The sequence below is a fragment of the Penicillium riverlandense genome, assembly GCF_028828495.1.
Source record: "Penicillium riverlandense strain IBT 135883 chromosome Unknown utg000007l_segment0_segment0, whole genome shotgun sequence".
In the NCBI taxonomy this organism is placed as follows: Eukaryota; Fungi; Ascomycota; class Eurotiomycetes; order Eurotiales; family Aspergillaceae; genus Penicillium; species Penicillium riverlandense.
Genome location: NW_026643198.1, coordinates 2,732,186 through 2,758,201, shown reverse-complemented (window position 1 = coordinate 2,758,201; position 26,016 = coordinate 2,732,186). Strand labels below are relative to the sequence as shown.

The following is a 26,016-nucleotide window of genomic DNA, read 5'->3' as shown; positions in this document are numbered from 1 at the left end:
GGAGATGATCCCGTATGCCATAATGTAGAGGGAGTCAAGAGGTCATCTATGTGCGCGAGGGAACGGCAATTTTAGGATATGCTTCCATAGCTGAAATGCTAAGCATTTGTGCGATGTAGTAAACGAGGAGGAATATTTACTACGAGAATGACAGCGACAGCATCTTCGTCTCGATAGACATAACCTCCATCATGATGGCGAGTTCTGGACCACGATTTATGTCATCCCACAATCTTCCCAGCCGTGTTCCAGTCGCCTCGTCTATGATGATATAGAAGAACACTTCTGATCTATCTACTAGTGACGGAAACGAGTTTGGATTTACATTATAGACTAGGACCTAGGCTGAGACTGTGGATATTCCTTGAAAGGCTTCAAAAATTCACTTCATAGACATCAAAAAGCATTAGAACAAGAATGCCAAGTTGGCAATATTCAACCCCAAGCCAGAAAAGAGACTGATGACGATGGCTATCATAGAAGGTACACAACTTTTGTTCCAAGTCGCTCTGGGAAGTGGCGTGTGATAGTAGGTACTATCTTCCCAACCTCACATTCGTGGTATCTCAAGTCACTGCTAGCCTCCTTCAAATCCGACGCCTGGTCCCCGGCCACTCTCTGTCGAGCACGATTATATTTTTACGTTCCAAAAACCCAGTCAGTATCTTTTTGCGGCTGGTGCTCCTGGGTAGGTTGCTGATCTGTTCCGGGTTTGTTTCCCTGGTGGTGTCCCCAGGCCCAATGGCGGCGTTGCTTTGGATTGGCGACATTACCTGTACGACCTTGTTAGTATATACCAGACGAGGGAAAGTGAGGTTGTACCAGTTGCTGTACCAGCAAAAGCCTCGTTGACGTGAGAGTCAGGCTGAACAGACTGGGTAGTTTGACTGAGTGGCTCTTGCTCGGTGGGCTTCTTTGTGTCGGGAAACTTGGCTGCGTCGGTTGCGTCAGTCGACCCGGTTGACCCAGTTGAGCCGGCTGAGTCTTGACGCTGGCGATGGTGGAACGCGTCAGACGCTCTGCGGAAGAAGTCCGACATAGTGGAATATAATTGTTTCCAATAATTCGATTCGAATGGTTCGAGGGTATTTGGTGATATTCTTGGAGACCACTTTCGATAATCACCCTATCCTCTCCATATATAGTCGACTTACCACAAGGCGAATGACATCATATTACCTGATTGGTACAGCGTTCTCGTGACCACTCCTCTTATTCCTATGGTACAGATAAATAAGGTAGCTAGAATCGCCTTACGACCAGTAAGCTATCGATAGCTTTGGGAGCAGCAGGATGAACGCATCATATGTGGAGAATGTCTTGGAGGACCGCGGTGAGGAAGCTGGGCCCAAGACACCCGGGTCCGACGCCTCCGAAAGCATGTAGCTAGTCTTTGGCACGTCAGATGATGCACATCCAATTGAGACAGAACTTAAAATTATCTCTGTTGAGGGATTTTGGCTGCCCTGCCTTGAAACGAGGAACAAGTGCCTTCAAATGAAAAAGTTGCCTCGTGCTAATACAATGCTCGAAACTGGTGTCACCACTAACATTCTTCGATTGTTTCTCGAACCCTAGTGCTAAGGTACACATGGAAATTGTGTGGTCCACACGATAATTTTCTAACTTATTCTTAACGTGTTCTGCGTGCACTCACCATAGTAACTGCGACATTTTTACCACTTGATATCTCAACAACAATATCTTCACATGAGATTTCATCATATACTATACTATTTTTTTGGAACATATATAGCCTACTTATGAAGTTTCAAGGAATCATGAAAAATGAAGTGTAATAGCTCTGTTCAGATGCGTTTGCCAGACTTGAAATCGTGAGATGTGCCGACTTATTCTCTTGATTTGTCAATTGTCAATTGCTCAACGACGGGTTCATCTGTCCACAGTTTATCAGAGGACCCAATCTTCCCCTTTATCTGCACTTTCATCAATGTAGTAAACTTGGTAGTCTTGTTCGGCAGACACGATTTCAAGATGATAGCGCGATCGTCGATTGTTCTCCCTCGAGGGAATCCGGAATACTGTGTTCATAGATTCCCCTAGGTGATCCGCGGTCAACTTCTTAATCCGCTCCCAGGTACCAAGAGTAAACGAAACGGGTCTGCTATCCGGGCCTGTTTTGAAGTCTTAGGAGAGACCATAGCAAAAGCCACTAGTTTTGCTCCCGCTCCTGACCATTTCTCCAATGTAGCCACCAAATTGTCCGTGGCCGGTTGCTCGTCGACCTGGACAACCGAAAGTTCTTCACCTGGGCAAACCCGACTGAGAGTGTAAAAGGCTGGGATGTGGGAAACGTTCTCTGACGTCTTCATCTTCATAAATCTAGCTTTGCGAAGATATGTCGTTGACACAGGCAATGCCCAAATGCCTTCTGTAGTCACCACCTGGAAGACAATTCCGTTGTCTCCTATGGTTGAATCGTCGTCTTTCTTGCCCAAAGGACCGTTATCAAACCCCCAGGTCGATGTGAACCACTGGATCGGCGCCGGTTTCGGGTCTCCACCAGGGGCCAATGTGAATGGGTTCACGCCTTGCCATAGTTGGTCTGCAATGGACGCCGATTTAGGATTCCTAGGCGGCCGTCCCTTCTTCTTCCGTGGAGGCTCGGATTCGGTTGATGGTCCTTCGTCACAATCATCGATATCCATCGGATCGCCGCCAACATTATTCAGATCTATCAAATTGTTCATGTTTGGATTTGTACCACGGTACCGGTCAGGAAACACCCCAGATTGCCCCAACTTTAACCACTACGGTGCGTAGAGACACTCTATAGGGCCGCAGGAGTTTATACGTAGGCTTCACCGTCAACTTGCCCAAGACCAAAACCATAGGTTTGAACAACTCCACATTTATGGTCGGACGGCCTACCTCGTTAAAGCTACTCTATCACACGGATACATTGTGATAATCAAGGCTACCACGGCGGACAAGTAGCATCTCATTCAAGCAGAAGCAGACAATTATCGTTACCTTAGGAGCCTACAGGGACAACAGATCCCCGTCTATCTTGGGACATTTAGGCCACGAGTTTCATATTGGTACTATGGCGAACTAATAGAGCAGATGATGATTCTTAGCTAGTCGGGAAGGAGGCTTCAGCACGTCATCAACGATGAGAACTCGATTTTCTTCCATTAGGAGCTAAAGAAAGCCTTGGCTATGCTCCGGTCTCACGGAGTGGTCCACGGCGACAGTGAATAGCGCAATATGTTGTGGGATGACCTAGTTGGCCGTTTGATTGTCATTGACTTAGAGGACGTGAAATGGTTAAAGCGCCCTCGTACCCTTGAACCAACGTCTAGAAATGCACGGCGTGGTCATCGCATAAAGGCGGGAAAATCCAAGCAAAGTCTCCTGTCTATCTCAAGGCCTATAGGCCACGCCTCATTTGAGACGATTCATGTTCGTACCTTCCGATCACGAGGCGGAAGTATACTCTAAATTTGGGACCACCAAATAGATTACCTACGTGTGTTGGGAAAAGGAGCTGCTTTGCAGATGAGCGATTGCACGATCTACTACTGGTCATAAAAACAATTTCTGAGATCCGAGGCTGTCTTCTCAAGATATGTGACGAAAGTTCTCAAAAGACTAAACTAATTGGCGCCGCCAAATATACATTCCCTCAATACAACTTTAACTTTCCTGACCAAAGTCCTCCGTAGGATTCTACCTTTCAGTTATCCCCGGCCCCTGTTTCTTCCCTCCCTTTCCTCTCTTCAATACTTTGCTTTCGCCACCTAGCTCTCCTCACTAGAAACAGCGCCAGAGGGCGACTTCTTGCGCCCCAAAAGAAATGAGAGAACTTCTGCAGGGCTGAATACTTGCTCCGATATTTTGCTAGCAAAATAACGAGCAAGCCCCTCGATCGTCTCTTCATCATGTAATAGCTAAAGTTGCTGTCCACCTTATCTCGCTACTTTTTTGAACGCCATCCTGCGGTACCGTTTTAGCCCATCAAGTTTTGATTTTAACCAAAGGATACGCGAATATAAAATTGGACAAGAAATGCGAGAGCTGAGGGCTTTAGAAGCCATTCTCCTGGCTATCAGATAAATCTGACAGCTCTCCCGCATAGCGGCTTTATCTAAAGCAAGCTACAAGGCGCAAATGATTGATTGATTGATTGAACGCGAGGTTTGCTATCCTTCTATGACGGTCCCCGGGTTAAGGGACTGGTAGAGACCAGCGACCATTCAGGGGGTAATGGAGGTGCCGCAGCTATATGCAACAGTGTTTTGATTTCTCTGACACCAAAAATAGATCAGTTGGGCATATTTAAACTCGCTGATGTATCGACATGCTCACAGGTCATGTCGTCTTCCGTCGCGAGAAATCCTTCAAACAATGGTCGTTGGGCAATGATAAACCATATGGTACAGGCGAGAGTCCAAATGTCCGATGAAAAAGACAGAGGGTCGTTTGGTTCAAACCGCGCCTCGGGAGGACGGACGACAAGGGGGGTGCGAGATTCGTATTTCCGTTCTTTTGAGTGGGGAAAGGCTTCACCAAAGTCTGTAAGCACGATCCTGGTTTCTGAAAGCGTTATTTCCTCACTCGCTTTCCCCAACCATATGGGCACAATGCCATGGGATGGGACACCAGGCGGAAGCGGATTGCCATCTAGACAAACAATTGGGTCTAGTTCCGGTGCTCCGTATTTCTCATATAATTGTTTGAGTGAGAGCTGGTCAAAATTGGGCGGAACTTTGAGAAGAATGTTGCCGAGGTGAATATCTCCATGGACAATTCCTTGGGCATGCACATAATCCACAACAAGAACGAGTTGCGCAGCTAATGACCGGGCCACGTCAAGCTGGAATAAGCGGATCCATGAACCATCTTTCACTCCGGAGAGGCTAGCACTCGCTGGCGCTGTAACGTAGCAAGCATGATTGCCATTTGGGCCGTAAATGGTGAATCTATCTAGAATCGAAGGAACCATCGTCTTTCCTGGGTGGTTGGCAGAAGGACAATGAGGACGAGTGAGAGTGGATATAATGTCCACTTCCTTTGGATTCGAGTTTGCTGTGCAAACTTTCACTGCAACGTATTTGTTGGATTGTTCATCACGGGCTAGCCATGCAGTTGAATAAGACCCATATCCCAGCTTATGAACAACTCGATATCGACCGTGAAAGTGATCGCCGATTTGAACGGGGTGATAACCCCCTGGTCGATAGTTCTCAAGTCTTTCGACTCCCTCAAGAGGCTCGTAGAGGAGATGTGTGTCAAAATCTTCGTTATCTCCATTAAGTTGAATGCGCTGACAGTCAACGCGCAGCGGGGTTGATTGTGATGAAGCAGTGGCATATGCCCCTTACGAAGGACAGGAGAAATGACTGGGGAACATGAATAATGCGGGCGCAACAACCGAATGGCCAATGACAACAATTGACTCATCGCCGTATCACGCGGAGAATTTGAGCCAAAAGAAGTTCGATAAAGAGATAAAAATATCTCTCAATTGTTTGAGTGACGTCGTCGGCGCGAGACGACACGCGCTAACCAGCTGCGAGAAGGTCCTGATCAATGATTGGGTGGAGCGGGGTATGAGAAAGTCTGAGCCCGAGACAAAGCGTTTATCTGTTGGCTGACAAGCCAGCATTTCAACCGAAAAAAGTACGCATTATATTTCTCCATCGTGCATCATCACAGTATCTCCGATTTATACGTTGACTGAATTATTACTACCCACTCATTCGACATGACCTCAGATCCTTGTGCAGCGTGCAGCTGGACCTCTGAACGCCAAAAGCATTGTAACTACGAAAGCTACGTCAAACTGTTCTATGAAGCAGGCGATAGAGGTGTCTGGTCATTGGGCTCAAATTTGATCCTGAAAGATCGAGGTGCTGGCCTTCCGACCTTTGAGGTACCGAATATTCAATTTGTGCAGGCACAGACGTCTATCCCTGTTCCCGCCGTTGTGGAATCTTGGGAGGAAGGCGAACACACCCTCATACTAATGCGACGCATTCCTGGCGAGCCCCTCAGCAAAGCTTGGCCCAAGCTTTCTACCGATCAAAAAGAGAGGATAGCAAAGCAGACCGCTGAGTATCTACAACAACTTCGCAAGCTCCAGTCTGATAACATCCAAACTCTCGGCGGCCGTCCAGTTTTTTCCAACTTCCTGTTCAAAGATAAGGTTTCCGAGCTTCCCCACGGCCCTTTAGCAACTGATGACGAACTCTGGGATGATATGAAACGTGGGTTCAAAGAGACGGTACCTGAGGCTGCGCGAATACGACTTCGACATTGTATGCCATCCGCTACGCCTTACACCTTCGCGCACGGTGACATCACTAATGTCAATATCATGGTTGAGAACGGCTCCCTTACTGGCATAATTGATTGGGAGATGTCTGGGTACTTTCCAGTATGGTGGGAATATGTTTGCACCTCGGTCCCTGATAGTGAGGAGGACAGGGAGTGGAAGGCTTTGTTACGAAAATATATGCCCGATCATAGCACCGCACGTGAATTCTGGCTGGATTATTATTATCTTTGTAGGAACCCAAAAAGTGAAAGAGCAATGAAGTTCATGGAGGAAACAAGGAGTGAGCCCCGCTAGAGAGGTGTCTAGCCGTGCTTCTTCAAAATCGGCAGGATTTCTTATAGGTACATTAAGCACTTCTTTTCTCCATTTTCATGGATATCCAGGAGAAACACGTCACACTCCCACTGATTCGACCGCTGCACCAAATGCGATGGTCGAGCTCGGTGGGGGAGGGGATTTTCACAAGTGAGGCGCAAGCGACAGGACACTGATGGGCAGGTGTGGGCGATGGCTAGGTGGAATAGAAGGATGAGAACAGAATAAATGATCCCCTTCCGCCACTGCTAATTACAATATATTGTGCTACGAAACGGATGAAATAATTGCTATATATAATCAGGCCTTATGATCAATAAGCAAATATTGAAAGGGATCAAAACGGCTTGGCCAAGAAAAGGACCACCGACATTCTTGTGATAATAGCACAGCAGGTCCATGGTCAAGCATGACGGCGCACCCAAAAAAATGCTTTTGTTATTCGTGACTAGAGACAGACCGGAGGCCCGTGTATTTCCCAATACCCTCCCACGCCCCAAGTTTACTAGCTATTTTTTGGGTTGTGCTACTTGCGTTGATCCAGATCCAGTCCAGATGGACAGACCCACAGCTCAACACGACGAAACCTTGGCTTCCAGCTCCACTGTCAACGCCGACAGTAAAGCTAGGGTGGCGACACACGGATTGGAGCAGTGGCCTCGAGAAAAGTCGACACTTCATGCGGTGGGGTCATCACAAGATCGTGAGGGTGCTGTGTCAACGTCTCTGTGGGTGGTTAACATAACCTTGTCAATGTTACTTCAACATCACAGCCACCAAACGTCAATGTTGAAGAATTATCCAGGATTGGAATTATACTAATCAAAAAGACTCGGACCAATGCTAGGCCACTCCGAGACTTCTAGCGTTAGCAGCAGTTCACTCTGTAACTATGTTGGGCGGTTTCATTCCTTAACCTGGTCTTCCCATGGCCGTCGGAGTGATTGTTGCTCCGTGGTCGTTATTTGGAAACATTGGCATCAGACCCACCATTGTGTTGTGCCTCGGTCCTCATTTAATCTTCTCGGCATATGAGCTAGCATTTGCCATCTTCTTGACATCGTCGTCGCAAGCCCAGTCACAATGACCCTAGTGGCCATCTTCTGAGCCGGCCGAAGGGGTGTCGATATTGCTTTTAAGAATAAAATCAGCCACTGTCCCCACTCACCTCGCATCTTCTGAAGAAAGAGACCATCAAATCTTGGTCGTTCCGTCTAGCATACCGCCAGCATCATGCCTTCGACCGTAGGTCGCTCGTCGGCCGCAGCGTATGTGACTGTCAGGTCTACGTTTCACTTTGACAGCCTACTGACCCTCGCTATGACTAAATAGACACCCAGAGTTTCCGACTGTCGAAGTCGAGTTTGGAGGTCAGAAGGTCGATGTACCGAAAGGTGGTTACTATGACCGTTATCGTATGAACCCGAACTTGAACGAGGTAGCCCGCGATCCGGCTATCGGACCCGACCTGGACTTCTTCCGGAAGACCCCAAAGAAGCTAGTCGATTCGAGGGTCGGTCAGACATACGCACCCAACTTCTACTATCGCACCAAGAGCGTCCAGCTTGTCTTCATTGCACCCCTTGACAGATTGAAGGTGAAGCTCCCGTCACCCTTGGAGCCTATCACAGCATTGCCCGGTTACGGTTTGGTCGCGTTGACATTTTACTCATACCTCATCTGCGACAACGATCCTTACAACGAGGTCTCGATCGCTATCATCGTCCGTCAGCCGGGTAAGGGTAGTTACAGTACGACCCAGCTACTCGGCTCGATATGGAATCGAACTTTCTACGGGTATGTGTTGGCTCTACCTGTCAATACCGAGATCGCTCGAGTACGAGGTGTATACGGATACCAACTTCCCAAATGGCTTGCCAACATCAATCTGGAGATGAACGAAGACAACATCAAGGCCGACATCACCGCGACCGATGGGACACCCGATCTAGCGTTGGACATACCCCTTCCGGCCCTAAAGGCCATCCCATCGCAAACTTCAATCGGGACCAACAACGCGATCAACGAGATCGACAGGAAATGGTACCAGGTGACAGTTCAGACGAACCCACTTCTAGGGGCACAGTGTCTTTTCCCTCGGAACGTCAAGGCCTCTCGGAGCGAAGGTCCACTTAGCAAACTCCTCAACGAATTGGGTGCTTCGACCATCCTACGGATGGACGTCCTCAAGGATGCACAGATGATCTTGAACATGCCAACACCTTTGAAGGCATTCGATAATACCAAGCTTTGAAGATCATCAATCAGTCCTGCTGCCAGCCAGACAACGAGTATCCTGGCTGCAAAGTGTATTTTCCTGCAAACGATAATGGGGCTCCGGCTGAAGCTGTGGTATTTGTTGTAATTCAGTGGCAAATTGGTTGTGTTCTTTAAACAGGAAATTTGCGAGTTTATATACTACATCCAGTGTCTGGAGGGATTGGAAGTCCATTCAAGTAATTCCGCGGAGATGAGGAATTGATTCCCATGAGATACGAGATGCAACAACAGTATTCGTGGAGTGCTTGTATAGGAAGTGTACGATAGACAATACATGACAACTGCAATGAGGCGCAGGCGTCTTAGAGGTTATTTCATTGTGTAGCGTAGCAACTGTTGGGGACCCATCGGGGAGTAGGGCATACAGATACGTGGCACATGGGACTCGTGAAAGCTCTTGTATTGGATTTTGCTTTTGTTGAATATAGGCATACAGAGCTTAAAAGGATTAGCTCCTTCTACCACCCTCCCTTTACTTTCCATGTCTGGAGATCTCTTAACACCGGCAAGGGCTGGTATGATCCGTTTACGAGATCGGCGTCAGTGCATCATCTCGCGCGCTTACTAGCCAGGCGTTCATGATCGGCTGAGGGCAGCGACGACCATCTTCGCGGTCTCCTTAGCCGACCCGGGGTTCTGCCCAGTCACTAGGTTACCATCGACCACGGTGTAGGAGACAAACGGCAGCTTGGCTTTCTTGTAGTGGGCGCCGCGCTTCTTCACTTCTTCTTCGGCGTTGTAGGGCACAACCTTGCGCACCAGGGCAAGACCTTCCTCCTGCCATGCAAACCCGGTCATGTTGCGACCGGCGACTAGGTACGAACCGTCAGAAAGCTTGGTGTTGAGCAGGCCGCAGTAGCCGTGGCAGACGGAAGAGACGATGCCACCCCGTTCGAAGATCTCCCGGGTGATCCGCTGTAGGCCCTCGCTGTCAGGGAAATCATACATCACTGCATGCCCGCCGGTGAAGTAGATAGCGTCAAAGTCGGCCGAGTTGATCTGGTCAGGTTTTGCAGTATCCTTCAGCAGTGCCATCCGTGCCGGATCGGCCCGCCACGCTTTCGCGGTCTTGTCGTAGTTGGGGAACTTCAGCGACCGGGGCTCCAGGGGAGAGAGGCCGCCCGCCGGGCTGACGATGGTCTGTTCGAATCCGTGCTCCTCGAAGACTTGCCAGGCGTGCGTTAGCTCGGATAACCACAAGCCGGTCGGTTGGGATGGGTCATCGTAGTGCCCGACGTTGGTGACAACGTTCAAGATGCGCCTGGGCATGTTGCGCTCACGGACAGGGAGTGCCATGCGATGTCAATCTAGTCTGCACCGGACTTGGCACTTCCGAAACCTGATATGCCGAGGAGACAAGACGTTGGAGTATTGGAAGAGAGCATCTAATCCCGAAGACTGCGTGATATGGAACTATAGGTCAGTCGATAACCCGAGGTGGGAACAAGGCCAATCACATGTGGCGCACACGGAGCAACAAACTATCCGCCACAGTCCCAATGCGGGCCCACGCCAAACTCAATCTTACCCAGCTCTCGGTGGATCCTACTTTCCTCCCAAACAGTTTGCCTCGCTAGGAGACTCTCACGTTCGTCATGTCTCTTTCAGGCTAACAATTGAGCCGTATGTACAATCGCCGTAGCTTACAGTACATCCACAAATTTACGAACACGCCCGAACACTGGCGTTGCATGAACTATGTATTAAAAATATGTATAAAAATTGGAATTCCACACCTACGACCGAGACTTTGGCTGCCATCCCGTTCTTCCAAACCCCAATCTCAAAGCTATGGAATTGGATTCGCTCGCATTCTATTTCAAGTTGCGCGTTGTGAGGTGGCTGACAGGGCTTCTTGCTTGGCTGGATCGAAAAAGACATCTCGCTTCATCACTTACTCCGAGTTCCCGGGCATCCATCCCATCGACTCTATCCACATCACCCGGCAAATTCGATGTTTTCTGGTATTACCCATCTGGCTACACCCAAGAGACCGTGAAAGAAGCACAATACCCTATCGTCGTAGTCCTTCATGGAGGCGGGTGGTGTCTCGGGCATGCCCGCCATGACGAACGTTTCATTGCTACGCTTGTAGCGCGCGGTGTCGTCGTTGGAGCGGTCAACTATCGCCTCGCACCTGAGCATCCCTATCCTGCTCCCCTGGCTGATTGTCTCGATGCCATACTCTACGTCTGGAAAAACGCTACCATCATGGGGCTAGACAAACACCGTACTTTCATCACAGGCTTCAGTGTTGGTGGTCAGATAGCATTTGCATCGCTATTCATGCTGTGGAAAGCACTGCAGGATAGTGATCCACGGATTGATCCTGCAGCACTAGGTACCGTGAAGGGTATAACTGCGTTTTATCCGCCAATGGATCTGACAAAAACCCGTCCTGAGAGGGCTGCCTCCAATCCGGCGTTTGTTGCCCTTAAGAAGAAACCAGTGTCCTCTTCCACGCTCATCGGTGACATTTTTGACCAGGCGTACTTTTGGAAGCTGCAGGAAAAGCCCGATAAAAGCCAATTATACCTTTCTCCGGGGCTTGCTCCTCCAGACGTGATCAAGATGGCATTACCGGAGCGGATATTCATTAAGCTTGCTGGCTTGGATCCCTTGTTGGCTGAGGGTAAAGCTGCAGCTACGCGACTCAAGGAGTTGGGAAAGCAGGTTAGCTGCGAGACGACTGAGAATGTACCGCACTATTGGGACCATTTAGCGAAGACAGAGTGTGAGAAAAGGCTCCGGCACACGGTTCACGAAAAGGCAGCGGACGAGATTGAAGAGGTTCTAGAGATCAGAAGAAACCTGTAGCCGCCTTTCTACAGATGCAATGGGACGGAACTGTTCGATTGCACGGTGTTAAACGATACCTAGATTTGAGTTTCATTTTGCGTTCCTCCTGTTTATATATACCTGTTTATATAACTTACCTTCTCGGTTCGAGGATGTCAAATCAGATACTCGTTCCGCGAGCACCACAAAAGTTATGCAGTGGCTGGCGACCATTATCTAGCTGTCAACTGGCCTGATAGTACTCCCGCAGAGCAGCACTAATTCCATGAGCAGTGATAATTGTCTCCTTTTCGTGAACATGGATGAGATATCGGTATCAAAGACAGCTTAGTGTTGTCATGTAAATTTAGGCTACCCTTAAACCCTCGTTAGCTCAACCAATAAACTTTTTAAGAAAACGAAGTTGTCTATCCAGATTGTCTTGAAAGCCAAGACCTCCTTCAAATAGGTCGAAGTGGCCTCCGTCGACCCTGAACTCCATCACTCGATCCGAAATGAAGGTAGTCAAAGGTCAATGCTGCATATCCAGATGATGCGAATGCAGTCGCGAAGAGCCTCAACCCAGCGGCCTGAATGGCCACCATGCCTTGACACATGACAATAACTGGAGCTGTGTCATTTGACTCTGTTGACGGAAGGTAGAGTGAAACAGCGATCCCATGATGGAGGCGAGAGCTCGGGATACGAAAAGAATCAGGAGGGTCCATGATGGAAACGTGAGGTTGGTGATATTTTCTTCAAGAAGGAAAGTTAAAAAGAAGGAAAAAAAAATTCAACCTCAAAGCCCCGAGGGCGGGAGACTTTGATGTTTTTAACTTTCATCTTCGAATGCTTTGGGCAGGGCATTTTATCAAGAGCGTCGCTTCCTTACGTCACAAGATGGACAGGAAATTGGGTAACTAGTAACTAATTGCTCAAGCTCCGAGTAAATTGTGGTTGATAGTTCTTCACATGATTGGATTTTGAGGATCGGTTGGCGGCTTCAGATGTTGGATTGGTTCTCGGACCGAAGAAGACGAGCTTCGGGATCGGAGCTTTGACTGCAACCGACCGAGGTTTTCTGAGGGTGGCCCGATGTGCCCCCGCCTCCACTTAGGGATATTCATTATCCTGCTTTGCCTCTTTTGCCGCTTTTGCCCTCGAGAATATCCCGAGTTGCTAGACATCAGAGGGAACTAAAAATAAAGTAGAGTTCATCGCAAATACCGAGGCACAATCCTGATGGCGAGGGTGACGGGCGCTATACGATAGCAGAATTGAGCACATAAGAGGTTCCATCCTTTTGGAATGATTGACAGCTGATAATGGATATGAAATCGAGACTAAAATACAACGGAAGCCCCGGTCCAGGTCGAAATAGAAATAGAAATACAAGTACAAAGATGAGATTCCCAAAGAAAGAGTTGCGAAGCCAGACAAACTCAAGGACACTGGAAGGCAGGATCGAAGCAATTTTTCTATATGTTGATAGTTTTGTCTCATAAGACGGGCCTAGTGCGATAAGCTCTGGGCACGTTTCCAGGACCGATAATGGTCCGCCAAGGTCTCCTCCAGAGGCCGGTAGATTATCTTCAACTGGTCCAAGCTGAGACGATTGTCGATGTCGAAAGGGATCCCCAGGTTCAGCCTCAGCCATTTTTGACTTAATCCGAGCACTGGTCCAGACATCCGCACCAAGGTATTCGGGAGTTTATTTTTCGGAATCCAGCAAGATTGAGTGATAGATCGTAGAATGCGAGCAACTTCCACAAAACTGTATGTTCTGCTGTCGGCCAGGATATAGCGGCCTTCAGAATCCGGAATCTGGGCAGCTTGAATATGGGCAGTTGCGACCTCTCGCACATCAACAATTGCAAACCACATATCTGGTACACCGAGAAAAAGCTGACCGCGAAGGAGCTGGTCAAGTAAAGACAGGCTGCCAGATTCGGATGTTGGAGACAAGGACGGGCCTAAGACGAGCCCAGGGTTGATAGTTACCAGCTTCCAGCGTGGGGGGCTTGGCTGCGCTTTGTATAGCTTCCAAGCCTCTTTCTCAGCGGCCACCTTGGAATAGGGGTAGGAGTTGTAGTTGACGGTGCTGGTTGTGTTGAAATACTCGGAGGAGAGTGTTTTGTCCTTCATTCCTAGTACATCGGCATTGTCGCCAAAAACAGCCGCCACTGACGATGTCAAGACAACAACCTTGACAGTCTCACATTTCTGAACTGCATCAAGCACATGCTGTGTTCCTTTGAGAGCCGGCTCAACAACCTCTTTCTGCCCGTCACGGATTCTGTTCTCGATGAAAAAGGGCGAGGCAATATGATATACTACCGAACAGCCCTTCATGGGAGCTTCAAACGAGCCAGCCATGAGCAAATCTGCCTCGAACAAAATCAGCTTGCCGGGCCATCGCTTCTGCATATCAAGGAGGTGCTTGATCTTCTTTCCGTTTTTGGTACTGCGAACGGTAGCGTGGACCGTATGGCCCTTTTCCAGCAGCTGCTGAACAACGTGGCTAGCGATAAACCCGCTCGCACCCGTCACAAGAGATATATTCTCTGCCATGGTCGGATATTATTGGAATGTTGCGCCCACTAAAAAAGCAAGTTTCGATTATACCGAAAGTTCTGCTCTTGCAGTACTTCCCTTCCCTTTATAGTTTTTCCCTCGTTTTCTCAGAGTGGGTCATAGGGATGAGGACGAAATACTTACCGACTCACGTTAGCAACACCGCTATAAAGGAAAAGGAACATGTGGATCCTTTCAAATTACTCCTAAGATCTGGCTAAAGACTCTACATTCTACTACAAATCATTCTCTCTACTTGAGATCATAGGGCAGTATTTGTCATTAGTACATTGCATGGCTGACAAAAAGGGTTAGGATCGGGTTACTAGTTTCCCCGACTCCGTTTCTTCGGCCCACCAGAAAGCTTAAGTAGGCCCTTGGTGGCAATCCTTAATTCATCTCCAATGTGTAAGGTAAATTTGGTCCTCATTCCAAACCCAGAGTGCCAAGTAGACATAGGACTGAGCAGATCCAGTCCGGCAGAAACAGTAGATCCAAATGCGATGTGATGATCAATATAAAGAACGGTCTAAGTCTACTCTAGATATAAGAGGTAACCCGAGAAAGCTCTGTAGGCCGCACGTGTTGAGAGGCTTTGCAGGAATTCATGTTACCATTTTCTCTCACAACCCGAATGAAACTAAAGATCCTGAGCTTTACTACCAATCTGCCTAATTCCAGCCGTGGAGGCCTTTGCGACACAGATTAATGGACACATATCTCTCATCTGAACTGTTTCGGGCAGAACCGTTTCTTCGAGTTTAGGTAGTTATGTCGGCCTCCCTAAACTTGACTAGACTCCTTTTCCTTACCTTCACCAGCTAGTCACGAATGACACCTGGTTCCTGACATGAGTGCATAGGAATGCGTAGTTTTCCACTCTGATGTGATAGAACTATTGAGCCTATTCGACAGTTGGCACTACAAAATGCTAATACAAATTCGCTAGATGATCTATGCTTATTCCGAGTGAAGTTAGATCATAGGACGGACGTTCGAAAAAGAGATTTCAGCCTCCATGTTACCCCCCTCCCCGCCCCCCAAAAAACCAAAGCTCGTTATCAAAGAAGTCGCCCATTATGTCGCCATCGCCCATCGACTCTTGCATGCTTCTTAACCTGAGGCCAACGCCTATGGTGGATGTGTAAGAAGTCCAGCGGCTATGCGGTGAATTTGAGCACGGAAGTATTGCTAGGTAATGTCAGAACCGATGTGGGGAAGACAAGGTATAATCAATAGGTAACCCACTGTTTCTGCTCCTCCGCCTAGCATTTTGATTCGGAGCAGCCTCGCCAAGAATGGGATTGGAACTTTAGGAAACACCACACCGGCTTCATGATCGGAGTATGTATCATCCATTATGAGTCGTGGGAAGTCGGGGCAGAGAACTGCTGGGCGGCCGATGCCCACGAGGTCGCATACGCCACCCTTCAACGCGGCATTGATTCCCTTGCGAGTTCGAAATCCTCCTGTGAGCAGAAGAATGAGGTTTGGGAACCGCTTCCTTGTTTCTGCCGCAAAATCTAAGAAGAAGGCCTCTCGAGATTCTGTATATTGACTCTTGGCATTGCTAGTTTCGTCTCGCAGCCCACGGCCCATCATCTGGATGAGATAGACATTGTCAGCGCATTCATATAAGTGTCCAGTTACTGGTATCTTTTGGTAATATAGGTGGGTAAAGGTGAATATGCGAACCAGTCAACACTGGTTTGTGCTTCTGAACTGGAAAGTCAAGGGAAGAGAAATATCATATACTATACGTACTGTTGGGTCTTCATAAGATCCGCCAGATATTTCAAGAAAGTCCACACCAGCATCATTAAAGAGCTGAATTTGAGTCATTATATCTTCAAAGTGCGATGCATTATGATCGGCAGAATTCAGCTTGATCCCGACGCAGAAGCTTGCAGGAACCACGCTTCGAATTTGGTGGATGATTTCGAGAATAATACGAGCTCGCCGCTCAGCGCTACCACCATAATCGTCTTGACGAGCATTGCTCTATGGGTTTTTTGTCGCATATTAGTTACACTGTGGTTCCGCTGGCTGGTACAATTGTCTTGCTTACCCGTGGCGAGAGGAATTGCGCTATATCCACATTTCAGTGAAAGCCCAATGAGACTGACTTATCAAGAGATGCAGGACTTACACAGAAGATAACCGTGTGCCGCATGTATTTCAATGCCGCTAAAGCCGCATTGTGCCAAAATACGGGCACAATTTACGAACTGGGAGATGACATGATCAATATCAGCATGGGACATAGCTTTCGGAACCCCGAAAACGATGTCCCTGACGACGGTTGCAGCCAACCCACTTCCGATATGGAGGGGAACCTCACTCGGCGCAATGGGTTTCCTAAAAAGACCCCGTTCACCTGCACCTCTCGGGGACTGGCGGCCAGGGTGGCATATCTGAGCAATCGCGGGCGTACCATGTTGTTGACAGGTATCTGCATATTTCTTCCAAGCATCCAATGACTGGCGCTCGTCTTCTCGATACTCACGTGTAACCAGGTCACCGTAGCCACCTAGATGGCGAACGTCGACCTGTACATTTCCTTTTCGCATCATTAGATTCAATGCGAGGATCTACTAGGGGAAGTCATTCAGTGTTGTCATACCCGTGAGAAGGGCTCCCCATCCGCCCTTTGCCCATTCGCCGTAGACCCGAGAGACCCGCGTCCCTGGCGAATGCCCTTTGTCTGCCAGCCCCTCAGCCATTGCAGCCTAAGAAAAGGCCATCAGCTAATATTACCAAATAGAATCTGGTTGCATTTTGCCTCACCTTCACCAAGCGGTTGGGCAGAACTAAACCACATGGTAGTTTGAGTGGTTCTTTGATATCTGATCCCATCATTGAACAATAAGCGTTTCAACAGACAGGGCGTTCTTGTCGCTTTTCTGTATAAATACAAGACCGAATAAATACGATCCTATTATAACTACTGGTTTATTCTCGGTAGATATTAGATATTAAGGATCAAATAAAGAAGCCTGCACCCAGGGAATGTGGAGACTTAGGAACCGCTTCCGAGGTTGCTATCAGACAGGTGTGTGTTCCCCATATGCCTCGGTGAAGAAATGATGTGGGACATGATCTCGAATAATTGCAACCTTGGGCGATGGATTGCTCATCAGCACATGTCATACCTGTGCCTAGGACATCCTTTGCCCCGAATAGTTGATCTACATCACGCCAGACTCTAAGGGTCAAGGAGACAGTCGATCACCACTCCAACATGCAATTTCAAAAGCTGTCAACTTTGGTTCCTAGTAGAAGATACCGGAAAAGGAGCGATGCTTTGGCGTACATAGAAGCTTCCGCACGTCATAACCTGAAAGAGGCGGGCTGCATTAATAGGCACCATTTGGGGTTTGGGTCCACACAAACCTTATCAGGACATTCGGGCCAACAATCTATCCGCACATACAAGATGTGGATGTGCAGATGTAGACACGCCGAGTGCTGTGCGGGAATTGAAGATAGTCCAATGAACCGCAATACCATTGTAGGATTGCCAATTTGCCATGTGTAGTCCTCTAGCAACATCATCTAATCAGGCCTACTTCACAAAAGCCACTCACACAGCGTCGGGGAATATAAGTCACCTCAATAAGAATATATCAATCCACAATCATGTTTTTAACCCCGATTGTTAATATATTTTCGTTCCAATGAAGGATGTAAACTATGACTGATCTTTTGCGCCCCTCCATCTTCACCTAGTACCTTTCCATCTTCATCACCGTTACGCTTCGTTACGACTATCACTATTGCTAGTCGGATCTATTAGACGTTCATAAAATGAATTTGTTGGACTGTTGAAGATAATTCGTCAAAGGGCAACGACGTTCCATCACATACCTTTCCAGTCCTATGCCCACCACAAGCCTCGGCCGGGGGCCATATGCTAGAGTTGCACTTGGTCGAGTTCGGCAGTTCGCCTTTGAATCAGCCAAGACCATTAGCGAAGCACGTGCTGTGATCGTCCATAGACACAAACAGCTTTCGGGAAAGCTTCTCTCCGTCGGCATCATTACACCCCGATGCAAGGCGAAAATTGTGGTCAGCACCTTTTCGTTCGATCACGGACGTCGACTTAATAGAAATTATCGGCTGTTTAATCTCATGGGCTGGTGCGAGTTGTTAATACAGCGTGAGTATTTCGACTTATGCGAAAATGCCTAACGAACAGGAGTATGACTTGGTCTTGCTAGGTGCGACTGGCTACACGGGCAAGCTTACTGCACAGTATATATTCACATCGTTGCCGCTTGATCTAAAATGGGCAATTGCTGGAAGAAACAAGCAAAAGCTCCGAGCGCTTGTACAGACTTTAGCGTCGAAAAACTCATCTAGACAACCACCTGGTTTGTGGACATCAGGTTCCTTCTACCTCTGCAATGGCTGATACCTTGCTAAGATACCGTCATCGTGAACCTGAACAAGAATGAGCTCGATTGCTTGGCAAAGAAGACGCGATTAGTTATATCAACTGTCGGTCCATTTCAACTTTATGGCTCTGATACATTTGCTGCCTGTGCTAGAAACGGCACACATTACCTGGACTGGTTAGTCCTCGATGCAGGTTAAGTGAAAAACCAAACTGACAATTTAACTATAGCAATGGAGAAGCTGCCTGGTTGAAGGATATGATTCACCAGCACGATACAGTTGCGAGGGAAAATGGCAGCATTGTACAGATCCCGTGAAATTCATAACGAGAGGAGTTTTGAGCTGACTACGACCAGATGATCCCTTGTTGTGGCTTTGACTGTGTACCATCCGATCTCTTGACTTGGGTTGCTGCAAATTACGTCTCTCGCCATTTCGCCAAGCAGATTGGACGTGTTGATGTTTGTATCTACAGTATCCAGGGCGGAATAAGTGGCGGAACGTTAGCGTCCGTTCTGCAAGCATTTGAGCTACACAGTCTTCGACATCTCTATAATGCCCACGCCCCTTTTTCTCTATCGCCAAAGCGTCCCACTCCAACAGTATCACCAAAAAAGACCAGTCTTTGGACTAAGATTTTTGGACTGCTGTGGATCAAAGGGTTAGGCTGGATGGCCTATCAGCCACAGGGCCCAGTTGATCGCGCGATTGTTCATCGGTCCTGGGGACTCTTAGAATCTACGTCTGCTTCATATGGGCACAATTTCGATTTTCACGCTTGGCTCAAGATCTGGGGACCTCTGGCTGCGATATTATGGCACTTTGGAGGACTGATGATCGCACCGCTGATTCTACTACGAGCTGTTCGGAAAATCCTTCCCAGACTTTGGTATCAGCCTGGGGAAGGTGCAAGCGAAGGCAAAATGGAGAAGAATTGGTTTGAGCATCGAGGTGTCGCGGAGGCCGACACTCCGATACAACCGAAACCCAAGGCATTCGTTCGTATGCGCTACGAGAGCGATCCTTACATGTTTACAGCTGTTGCTCTTGGAGAAGCAGCCCGAATTGTTCTTTGGCAGCGAGATACCTGGGCGCATAAGCTTGGAGGCGGAGTGCTGACGCCCGCAACCTTAGGCCATCGCTTTGTATCTCAACTGCGAGCTTCCGGTGTGACCATTGAAGTTCAGAGTGATAATTCACCAGATAAGGGAGCCTGAATGGACAAAGTTAATTAGGCACGAGCAGGGCCTCGTTTGCCAAGAGGTCGAATAGGAGCTGTCGACCTCCCTTGCGTAGTTTCTTTCTCGTATTGCTCCGTCCCGACCTCATCGAGACCAAGTGGAAACGAGCGTGCAACCACTCGTGTGACTCACCGTTTGCATTGGCCAGTAAGTTCATTCATGATACCCAAAAAAAAAGCCACTGATCACCTGACTTCGTGTCGCTTTCGCGTCCCAGCGCACGGTCGTCGGATATTGACTTTGGCAGCCTGCTTGGCGAGCTTGTCGCCTGCAGATAAGATTTGGCGGCTTGAAACTACGGTGTGCTGCCTGAGGCGAGGATGTAGTTATAAAAGATGCAGAATATCCCTCGTCTTGGTCCTCTTGTTTCTGTTCAATCTAAGCTCTAAGACACCGTTATACTACAAATTTGAGCCCAGGCGTCGACAATATCTTTTCTGGCATAATGGCCGCTGCCCAAGTATAGTTTCTTTCCTCATCCTTGCCAGCCGTCGTGAACTCACGTACAAAGCAGGTAGTTACCCCGGCAGAATATCGCGCTGCGCGTCTAAGTCTCCTCGCCAAAGAAAAAGAGGCTACGCGTGTCAAGGATGCGCTTGCCGCAGAACGTCGTTCGCTTCCTATCGTCGAAGTGACAAAGGGCTACAACTTCACTGTCCTCTGCCCAAAAGATGGACAGACGAAGGAAGTTACCCTCTTGGACCTCTTCGCTGGCCGCCGCCAGCTGATCGTCTACCACTTCATGTTTGATCCTTCCTGGGAAGCAGGCTGCACTGGTTGTACGCTTCTGTGTGACGCGTTCCCTACGCTAGAACACCTCCACTCCCGCTCAACCACTGCCGTCGCTGTATCCCGTGCTCCAGTTGAAAAGCTTGAAGCGTACAAGAAACGCATGGGCTGGACTTTCCCCTGGATCTCGTCCCTTGGTAGCGACTTTAACTATGACATGCATGTGACCCAAGATGAGGCAGTTTGCGAGGTTGACTACAACTTCAAGAATAAGGACGAGCTACTCAAGCTCCCCATAGAGGACATCACTAAAGGGGAGCAGCCGGGAACTAGTGTTTTCTACAGAGGCGATGGAAAAATTGGCGAAGAGGGAAAGATCTACCACACGTATTCGACATACGCGCGCGGTAGTGAGAATCTGATCAATACCTTTGACTGGTTGGACTTAACACCTCTTGGGAGGCAGGATGGAGAAACAGGAGTTGGTGGTATCGGATTTCGGCGCAAGGATGAATACTCTGAGGAGGAACTGAGAGGACTGCACTGATCACGGGTATCGCCTGACCAAGGAAGGAATAACGCCTGCACTATACTTTGGCGTCGAGAAATTGATGAACACTAAGCCCAGAACGGGTCGTCTGATTGACAGATTACTCGCTGCTGTTTTAAGCCCTATTCAACATAGCGTGCTTTTTCCTCCTCTCGTTGGCTCTACTCCAGTCCTCTCTTTTTGTGGAAACCCAGATACTCTCAATATTAGTGGTGCGATTGATGAAACTGTCTTCTGTTTTAATCTGTCCTTCGGGTAAAGATTGCCCCGGAGTTGGGTCCTTTGCCCTGTGCTAATCTCGACTTGATTCTTAATTGACGCTAGATTGAGGTGCAGGCATGTAGCCAGCTTAACTTTTGCTTGAACAATTCTGCAAATTGATTGAGTTGACGTTTCATCAAATTGCCATTAAGCACAAGTAAGTTTCCTTGCAAATGTCTGACTGATACAATGTTCTAGACAGTGGGTGTCACCGCGTGCACTGGAGTGCCTCAAAGAGGCCAGAATCCCTTTCTTTGCGACCCGGGAGATATTTCTGATTACCTCTAAGGCTCTACATTGCCTTTTCAATCTTAACCCAAGTGCAAAAGCCACTGTTGTTTGTGGTCCTTTGAAAGGATGCTGGCAGGTCGAGTAGCTTGACACGTGGATGGACTGTCCATCACTACACCGCTGGTTAACTGCTGTTGGAGCGCCTAGCGAGGAGATATTTATACCAGCTTTTTGGCTAGGTTGTTCGTGTCAAGCGTGGCCTGTGTCCGATGGCTTGCATTGGTTTCTGAAGCTTCCATGCACACCCACTCCAATAGCCTGGAAATAAACCATAAGACTGTTGAGAATGGAAGGGCTCTGAAACCACCTGTCATAAAACCTAGTCAATGGTTGGATGAGATGATCAACCTTTGCTGGGATGAGTTCCAGACTTTGATTATAACTTCCAGCATCATAAGAACCACCGTTCATATCATAAAATAAAAAAAATAAAAAAACCCTAGCAAAAAAAGAAGGGCTCAAAATGCCAATTTGCGAGAACGGTTCCATATCCCTGGAAGCCGGATTCACTGCTAAGACTCTTCCATTGTCTCTTTAGTGATGCCAAGTTACGCTAATATACATCAAAAATATCTTAATCTAGTGGATTTTGCAGGTAGAGGACTTATATGGTATTTGAATGTTGGACGAGATACCTAATCCGGCTTGCAAAAGGATCTCCTTTCATGCCACGCGGTTTCCATTCCCCGAATGCTTAATCACGTTCTCCCAATTAATGAAATCTAAGACTTGCTGTCTTTCCTGAGAAGTGGGACTGGCCTCCAGAGTATCCCCAAACATAGGCTGCAGAATGAACCTGGCAAAGTGACATATCATTTTCAGATCCTGCACATTTAGATCTTCCCCATTTTCACGAAGGACCAGGACATTACCAATGTCTCTGTTCCAATAGTCAGGTGCCCAGCCCCATTCTGGCTTAGAAGGACAAGTTTCCATCATCAGAAAAGCGGCATTTGGATTACTATCGGGTGTCATGTCTCCAGTCGGCCATCCTGGAGGGTCAAGCCAAAATTCGCAACCAGGATCTTTCCACAACTTCAGGGGCATGCCAAGGCAAGAAGAAATCGGCGATATATTCCCGTTGCCGAGGGCAATTCGTGTGGCCCTGGTGAAGTCGACAGAAACGAACTCGTCCGTCCCATGAAGTTTGACTTCACCGTAGCAGCAGATTTTTACACCACGGATCATTAACGGGGCGCGAATATCGTGAATTAGATCACTCTCCCGGACTTGTGTCGATCGGTAACTCACTAGATAATCAATGAGATGTCGAAAGTCTGCTAGCGTGATATCACCGTACGATTCACGCGGAAGCTGGTGTACTGCAACCATAGGCCCTCGGTAATGATGCGGGAGTGTACCTGATGACCCGACCGATATTGAAATACTACCATTGCTAATTGACCCGTCTAATAAGTAGGCATCTCTGTGTACCAAGGAGACACAGTAACCCATCTGAGATGAAGCCCAGAAAGCGAACCCAGACCCGAGGTTTCTGTTTCGTACTGGGTTGTGTTCGACTCGCAATGTTCCTTTAATGGGACTGTCGGTTCCGAGGTAAGGATATAAATCGATTTCTGTCCAAGTCGCACCATCTCCGTCAGTTTTGCGTTTAGGTGGCACCCAAATCAATTGCGGCTTCACTGGTTCCACTGCGAAGAATATTGCTAGTTTGTGCTCAGTGGATGGTCGGAGGGGCTTGGTAGAGAACTGTTTGCAGAGTAACTTGTGGGAAGGAAAGTCACTTTTTTGGCACTCTCGGGAACAGTAGTATGAACTCTGACACTGTGAGCACCGTCGAGCTGGCTTCAAGTTACACATAACGCAGGAATCTTGTGGCTCAAATAACTCAAGCGAGTGACCTGTCGGCCGCGGAGGTAAATCAAGCCCTGCACTATTTTCATGATACATTCAGTCCAAACATATAATGCCTACCAAATACGTACATTATGAACTTACCTGGTCAAAAATTCGTGCCGCCGGGTTTCTTCTTGATGTCTAGAGAGCTTCAAATTCTCCTCCATATTCAGCCAGGCATCTAGTGTAAGTCTCGAGAAGTCCGAAACAACGCTGGATTGAGGGGTTGGTTCAGGGAAACTGATCTTGTCACCTTCCATGAAACCTTTGAGGATTGATCTGATACGCAGCAAAAGTTGACCCTCTAGGGTTCGCATAGCATTTTTCATTGTGCTTGATCTCGAATCTGGTAAGCCCCAGGCAGGATAGCAAATACCATGTCTCCCTCGCGTGGAAATTGGCCTTGGCAAAGCACCGAGAAAAGTTTCACATAGTAAACAGGTCTTTTTGCTGCATCCGAAGTAGTCTATTGTTGGTATGAGTGCATCGGCCTCGTAGTGAGATATAAGCTGCATCTCAGCATGCAGGCAAAATGAATCTAGGCAAGCTTCTTTGAAATTGTCCCGGAATGGAATGATCATTTTAGTCTCGAAATCAGATACTTGGGCAAATCCCAGTTGGGACCAGGCCGCGGATATGGAAACGCGGTATTCCGGATGAACCCCTATCTTTGGTTTGGGAGAAACCAATGAGGTCCGGACGTTCTGGAAGTGCGGCTCCCGGGTAGCTATCGACCGCAAAAGTCTGCAATCTATCAATGGCCTGGCAACGAATCTCAAACTGTTCCAAAGCTTCGAACTAGCCGTGGTGCCAAAGGCGTCTTGGAGCCAGGTTTGGAGTTCAGTTGAGATGATGCATCTATAGGCTTGCTGAACTATAGAAACTCTGACCTCGCCGATATCGACATCGTCCAGTTGTCGTATGAAATCGGTCATCTTTGTCCAAGGGCCGCCAGCCAATTGAGCTCCAGGTAAACGTTGCTCCCCTCGATTACAGTGGCTTCGGTGTGTCTTCCAAAATGTCCGGACCTTAGCAATCCAATAATCGACACGGCGGTGCGTATATTGTATTGAATTACGCTCAAACTCGGTCGCGAGCACCGCAGGGCTGCCCGCATCTATTATGCACCAGTAAGGATTCAGAATATCGAACGGTCTTAATATGTTGGGTGAGAGTATCATATATAAGCCCTTACCGTGAGCAGAAGTGAACAAATATTGCTCCAGGCTTCTGCAATATCGTGTAACCTCGTAATCGGGAACGTTCATATTGATAAGAAAGCAATCGTTCCGTGCAATGTCCACCTCAATGTAGCTTTCCCATTCGCGTAGCGCTGTTGCGGTGACACCTGCCCATCCCTTAGATGGTGAGAGTAGCTGGGCGATACTGTCCAAAAACTTTCGGCACACAGACTCTCTGGGTCCAGCCATAACCACTGCCTTTTCGGTTTCATAATCCGTTTCACAATCCTCGAATTCCTCTGTATCAGCACTGTGCTGTGATATCTTCGCATGACTTCGACTACTGGTGATGTAGAAGAGGATGTGCGCCGCCCAAATAATGTGGGCCACACGCTCCTTGTGAGCCATGTCTGTTCCTTTTCGCGGATGTTCCATCAGGAATAACGTGCAGTGACTACAGATTGATCGATGAGAAATGGCTTAATAGGTACCAGATCATTCTGTTGAAGACTGGAGGGAAGCAGGTACAAGACGATATTGCCAGACCATCAGAACGGCGCGTTGTTTGGACTTACGGCATGAAAATTTCTATGCGATTCTATGGGAGCGGGGGCAACTAACGAGATGTAGACTAGCGTAGTTCAGGATAGGGTTGGAGAAACAAGGTGTGAGTGTATACAGGGAATCTGTTTTCGCATATGGCAGTACAAGCTAAAACTGCTATAACGAATAATTAGTTCCAGGGATGACCTACCGAATATACATACTAGAGGTCCATAGTACCAGACTGTCTCTCCACAGCAAAGGGAACGAACCTGCAGCCATCCAGGTCAATAGACACGGCTCTAATTCCTAGTGCTTCTTGGGTATTATTCGTGCTCCATTCTTCAGTGCTCCAACGGTAGTCCCGGACTGGGACTTCCATTGTGTCCCTAGCAGAGATGGGGATGTCCCTAGGAATTCCGACAAGGGCTCAATGAATACCTTCATCAAATCGGCCAAAATGAGAGTGACCTATGCGCTTGTGGCACCGAGTTTGAGACAGTACCGCACTTACTGCTACAGTGTGCGCAATGGAATGAACAACACCGTGGCCTAACAGAACCCGCGGGGTTTTGGATTTGGTAATTTGTCCTACATGTTGGGCGGTATGCCAGACGAGGTGGGCAGAGCAGAGGATCCTCGGACAGGACCTTGGAAACCTGACATTAAAGTGGTTAAGCCAATCATAGGATTAGCGATGGAGATGAAGCAGTT

The 26,016-nt window shown here is 48.1% G+C and overlaps 11 protein-coding genes across 11 annotated transcripts; 4 read left to right on the top strand and 7 right to left on the bottom strand.

The window, feature by feature from the left end:
• Positions 1–639: 639 nt before the first annotated feature.
• Positions 640–1,039, bottom strand: N7474_008698 (uncharacterized protein; the record flags this gene model as incomplete). Its single annotated transcript, XM_057200108.1, has 2 exons — positions 640–773; positions 823–1,039. 2 exons carry the CDS (start codon positions 1,037–1,039, stop codon positions 640–642), a joined length of 351 nt encoding a protein of 116 aa, XP_057050809.1.
• A 1,036-nt stretch (positions 1,040–2,075) lies between these two features.
• Positions 2,076–2,711, bottom strand: N7474_008697 (uncharacterized protein; the record flags this gene model as incomplete). The annotated part of the gene is made up of 1 exon (XM_057200107.1): positions 2,076–2,711. The coding sequence occupies one exon, from the start codon at positions 2,709–2,711 to the stop codon at positions 2,076–2,078; it is 636 nt and encodes a 211-aa protein (XP_057050808.1).
• A 1,577-nt stretch (positions 2,712–4,288) lies between these two features.
• Positions 4,289–4,969, bottom strand: N7474_008696 (uncharacterized protein; the record flags this gene model as incomplete). The annotated part of the gene is made up of 1 exon (XM_057200106.1): positions 4,289–4,969. The coding sequence occupies one exon, from the start codon at positions 4,967–4,969 to the stop codon at positions 4,289–4,291; it is 681 nt and encodes a 226-aa protein (XP_057050807.1).
• Positions 4,970–5,731: 762 nt separating this feature from the next.
• On the top strand, positions 5,732–6,598 carry N7474_008695 (uncharacterized protein; the record flags this gene model as incomplete). Its single annotated transcript, XM_057200105.1, has 1 exon — positions 5,732–6,598. The coding sequence occupies one exon, from the start codon at positions 5,732–5,734 to the stop codon at positions 6,596–6,598; it is 867 nt and encodes a 288-aa protein (XP_057050806.1).
• A 1,254-nt stretch (positions 6,599–7,852) lies between these two features.
• On the top strand, positions 7,853–8,873 carry N7474_008694 (uncharacterized protein; the record flags this gene model as incomplete). The annotated part of the gene is made up of 2 exons (XM_057200104.1): positions 7,853–7,887; positions 7,952–8,873. 2 exons carry the CDS (start codon positions 7,853–7,855, stop codon positions 8,871–8,873), a joined length of 957 nt encoding a protein of 318 aa, XP_057050805.1.
• A 602-nt stretch (positions 8,874–9,475) lies between these two features.
• On the bottom strand, positions 9,476–10,168 carry N7474_008693 (type 1 glutamine amidotransferase domain-containing protein; the record flags this gene model as incomplete). Its single annotated transcript, XM_057200103.1, has 1 exon — positions 9,476–10,168. One exon carries the CDS (start codon positions 10,166–10,168, stop codon positions 9,476–9,478), a length of 693 nt encoding a protein of 230 aa, XP_057050804.1.
• Positions 10,169–10,690: 522 nt separating this feature from the next.
• N7474_008692 (uncharacterized protein) lies at positions 10,691–11,716 on the top strand (the record flags this gene model as incomplete). Its single annotated transcript, XM_057200102.1, has 1 exon — positions 10,691–11,716. One exon carries the CDS (start codon positions 10,691–10,693, stop codon positions 11,714–11,716), a length of 1,026 nt encoding a protein of 341 aa, XP_057050803.1.
• A 1,473-nt stretch (positions 11,717–13,189) lies between these two features.
• N7474_008691 (uncharacterized protein) lies at positions 13,190–14,248 on the bottom strand (the record flags this gene model as incomplete). Its single annotated transcript, XM_057200101.1, has 1 exon — positions 13,190–14,248. One exon carries the CDS (start codon positions 14,246–14,248, stop codon positions 13,190–13,192), a length of 1,059 nt encoding a protein of 352 aa, XP_057050802.1.
• A 1,134-nt stretch (positions 14,249–15,382) lies between these two features.
• Positions 15,383–17,110, bottom strand: N7474_008690 (NADH:flavin oxidoreductase/NADH oxidase family protein; the record flags this gene model as incomplete). The annotated part of the gene is made up of 7 exons (XM_057200100.1): positions 15,383–15,442; positions 15,500–15,853; positions 16,016–16,252; positions 16,320–16,339; positions 16,401–16,811; positions 16,875–16,980; positions 17,039–17,110. The coding sequence occupies 7 exons, from the start codon at positions 17,108–17,110 to the stop codon at positions 15,383–15,385; spliced, it is 1,260 nt and encodes a 419-aa protein (XP_057050801.1).
• A 1,324-nt stretch (positions 17,111–18,434) lies between these two features.
• Positions 18,435–21,166, top strand: N7474_008689 (Saccharopine dehydrogenase-domain-containing protein; the record flags this gene model as incomplete). The annotated part of the gene is made up of 5 exons (XM_057200099.1): positions 18,435–18,624; positions 18,678–18,825; positions 18,879–18,951; positions 19,006–19,794; positions 20,357–21,166. 5 exons carry the CDS (start codon positions 18,435–18,437, stop codon positions 21,164–21,166), a joined length of 2,010 nt encoding a protein of 669 aa, XP_057050800.1.
• A 1,218-nt stretch (positions 21,167–22,384) lies between these two features.
• Positions 22,385–25,167, bottom strand: N7474_008688 (uncharacterized protein; the record flags this gene model as incomplete). The annotated part of the gene is made up of 2 exons (XM_057200098.1): positions 22,385–23,615; positions 23,681–25,167. The coding sequence occupies 2 exons, from the start codon at positions 25,165–25,167 to the stop codon at positions 22,385–22,387; spliced, it is 2,718 nt and encodes a 905-aa protein (XP_057050799.1).
• Positions 25,168–26,016: the final 849 nt, after the last annotated feature.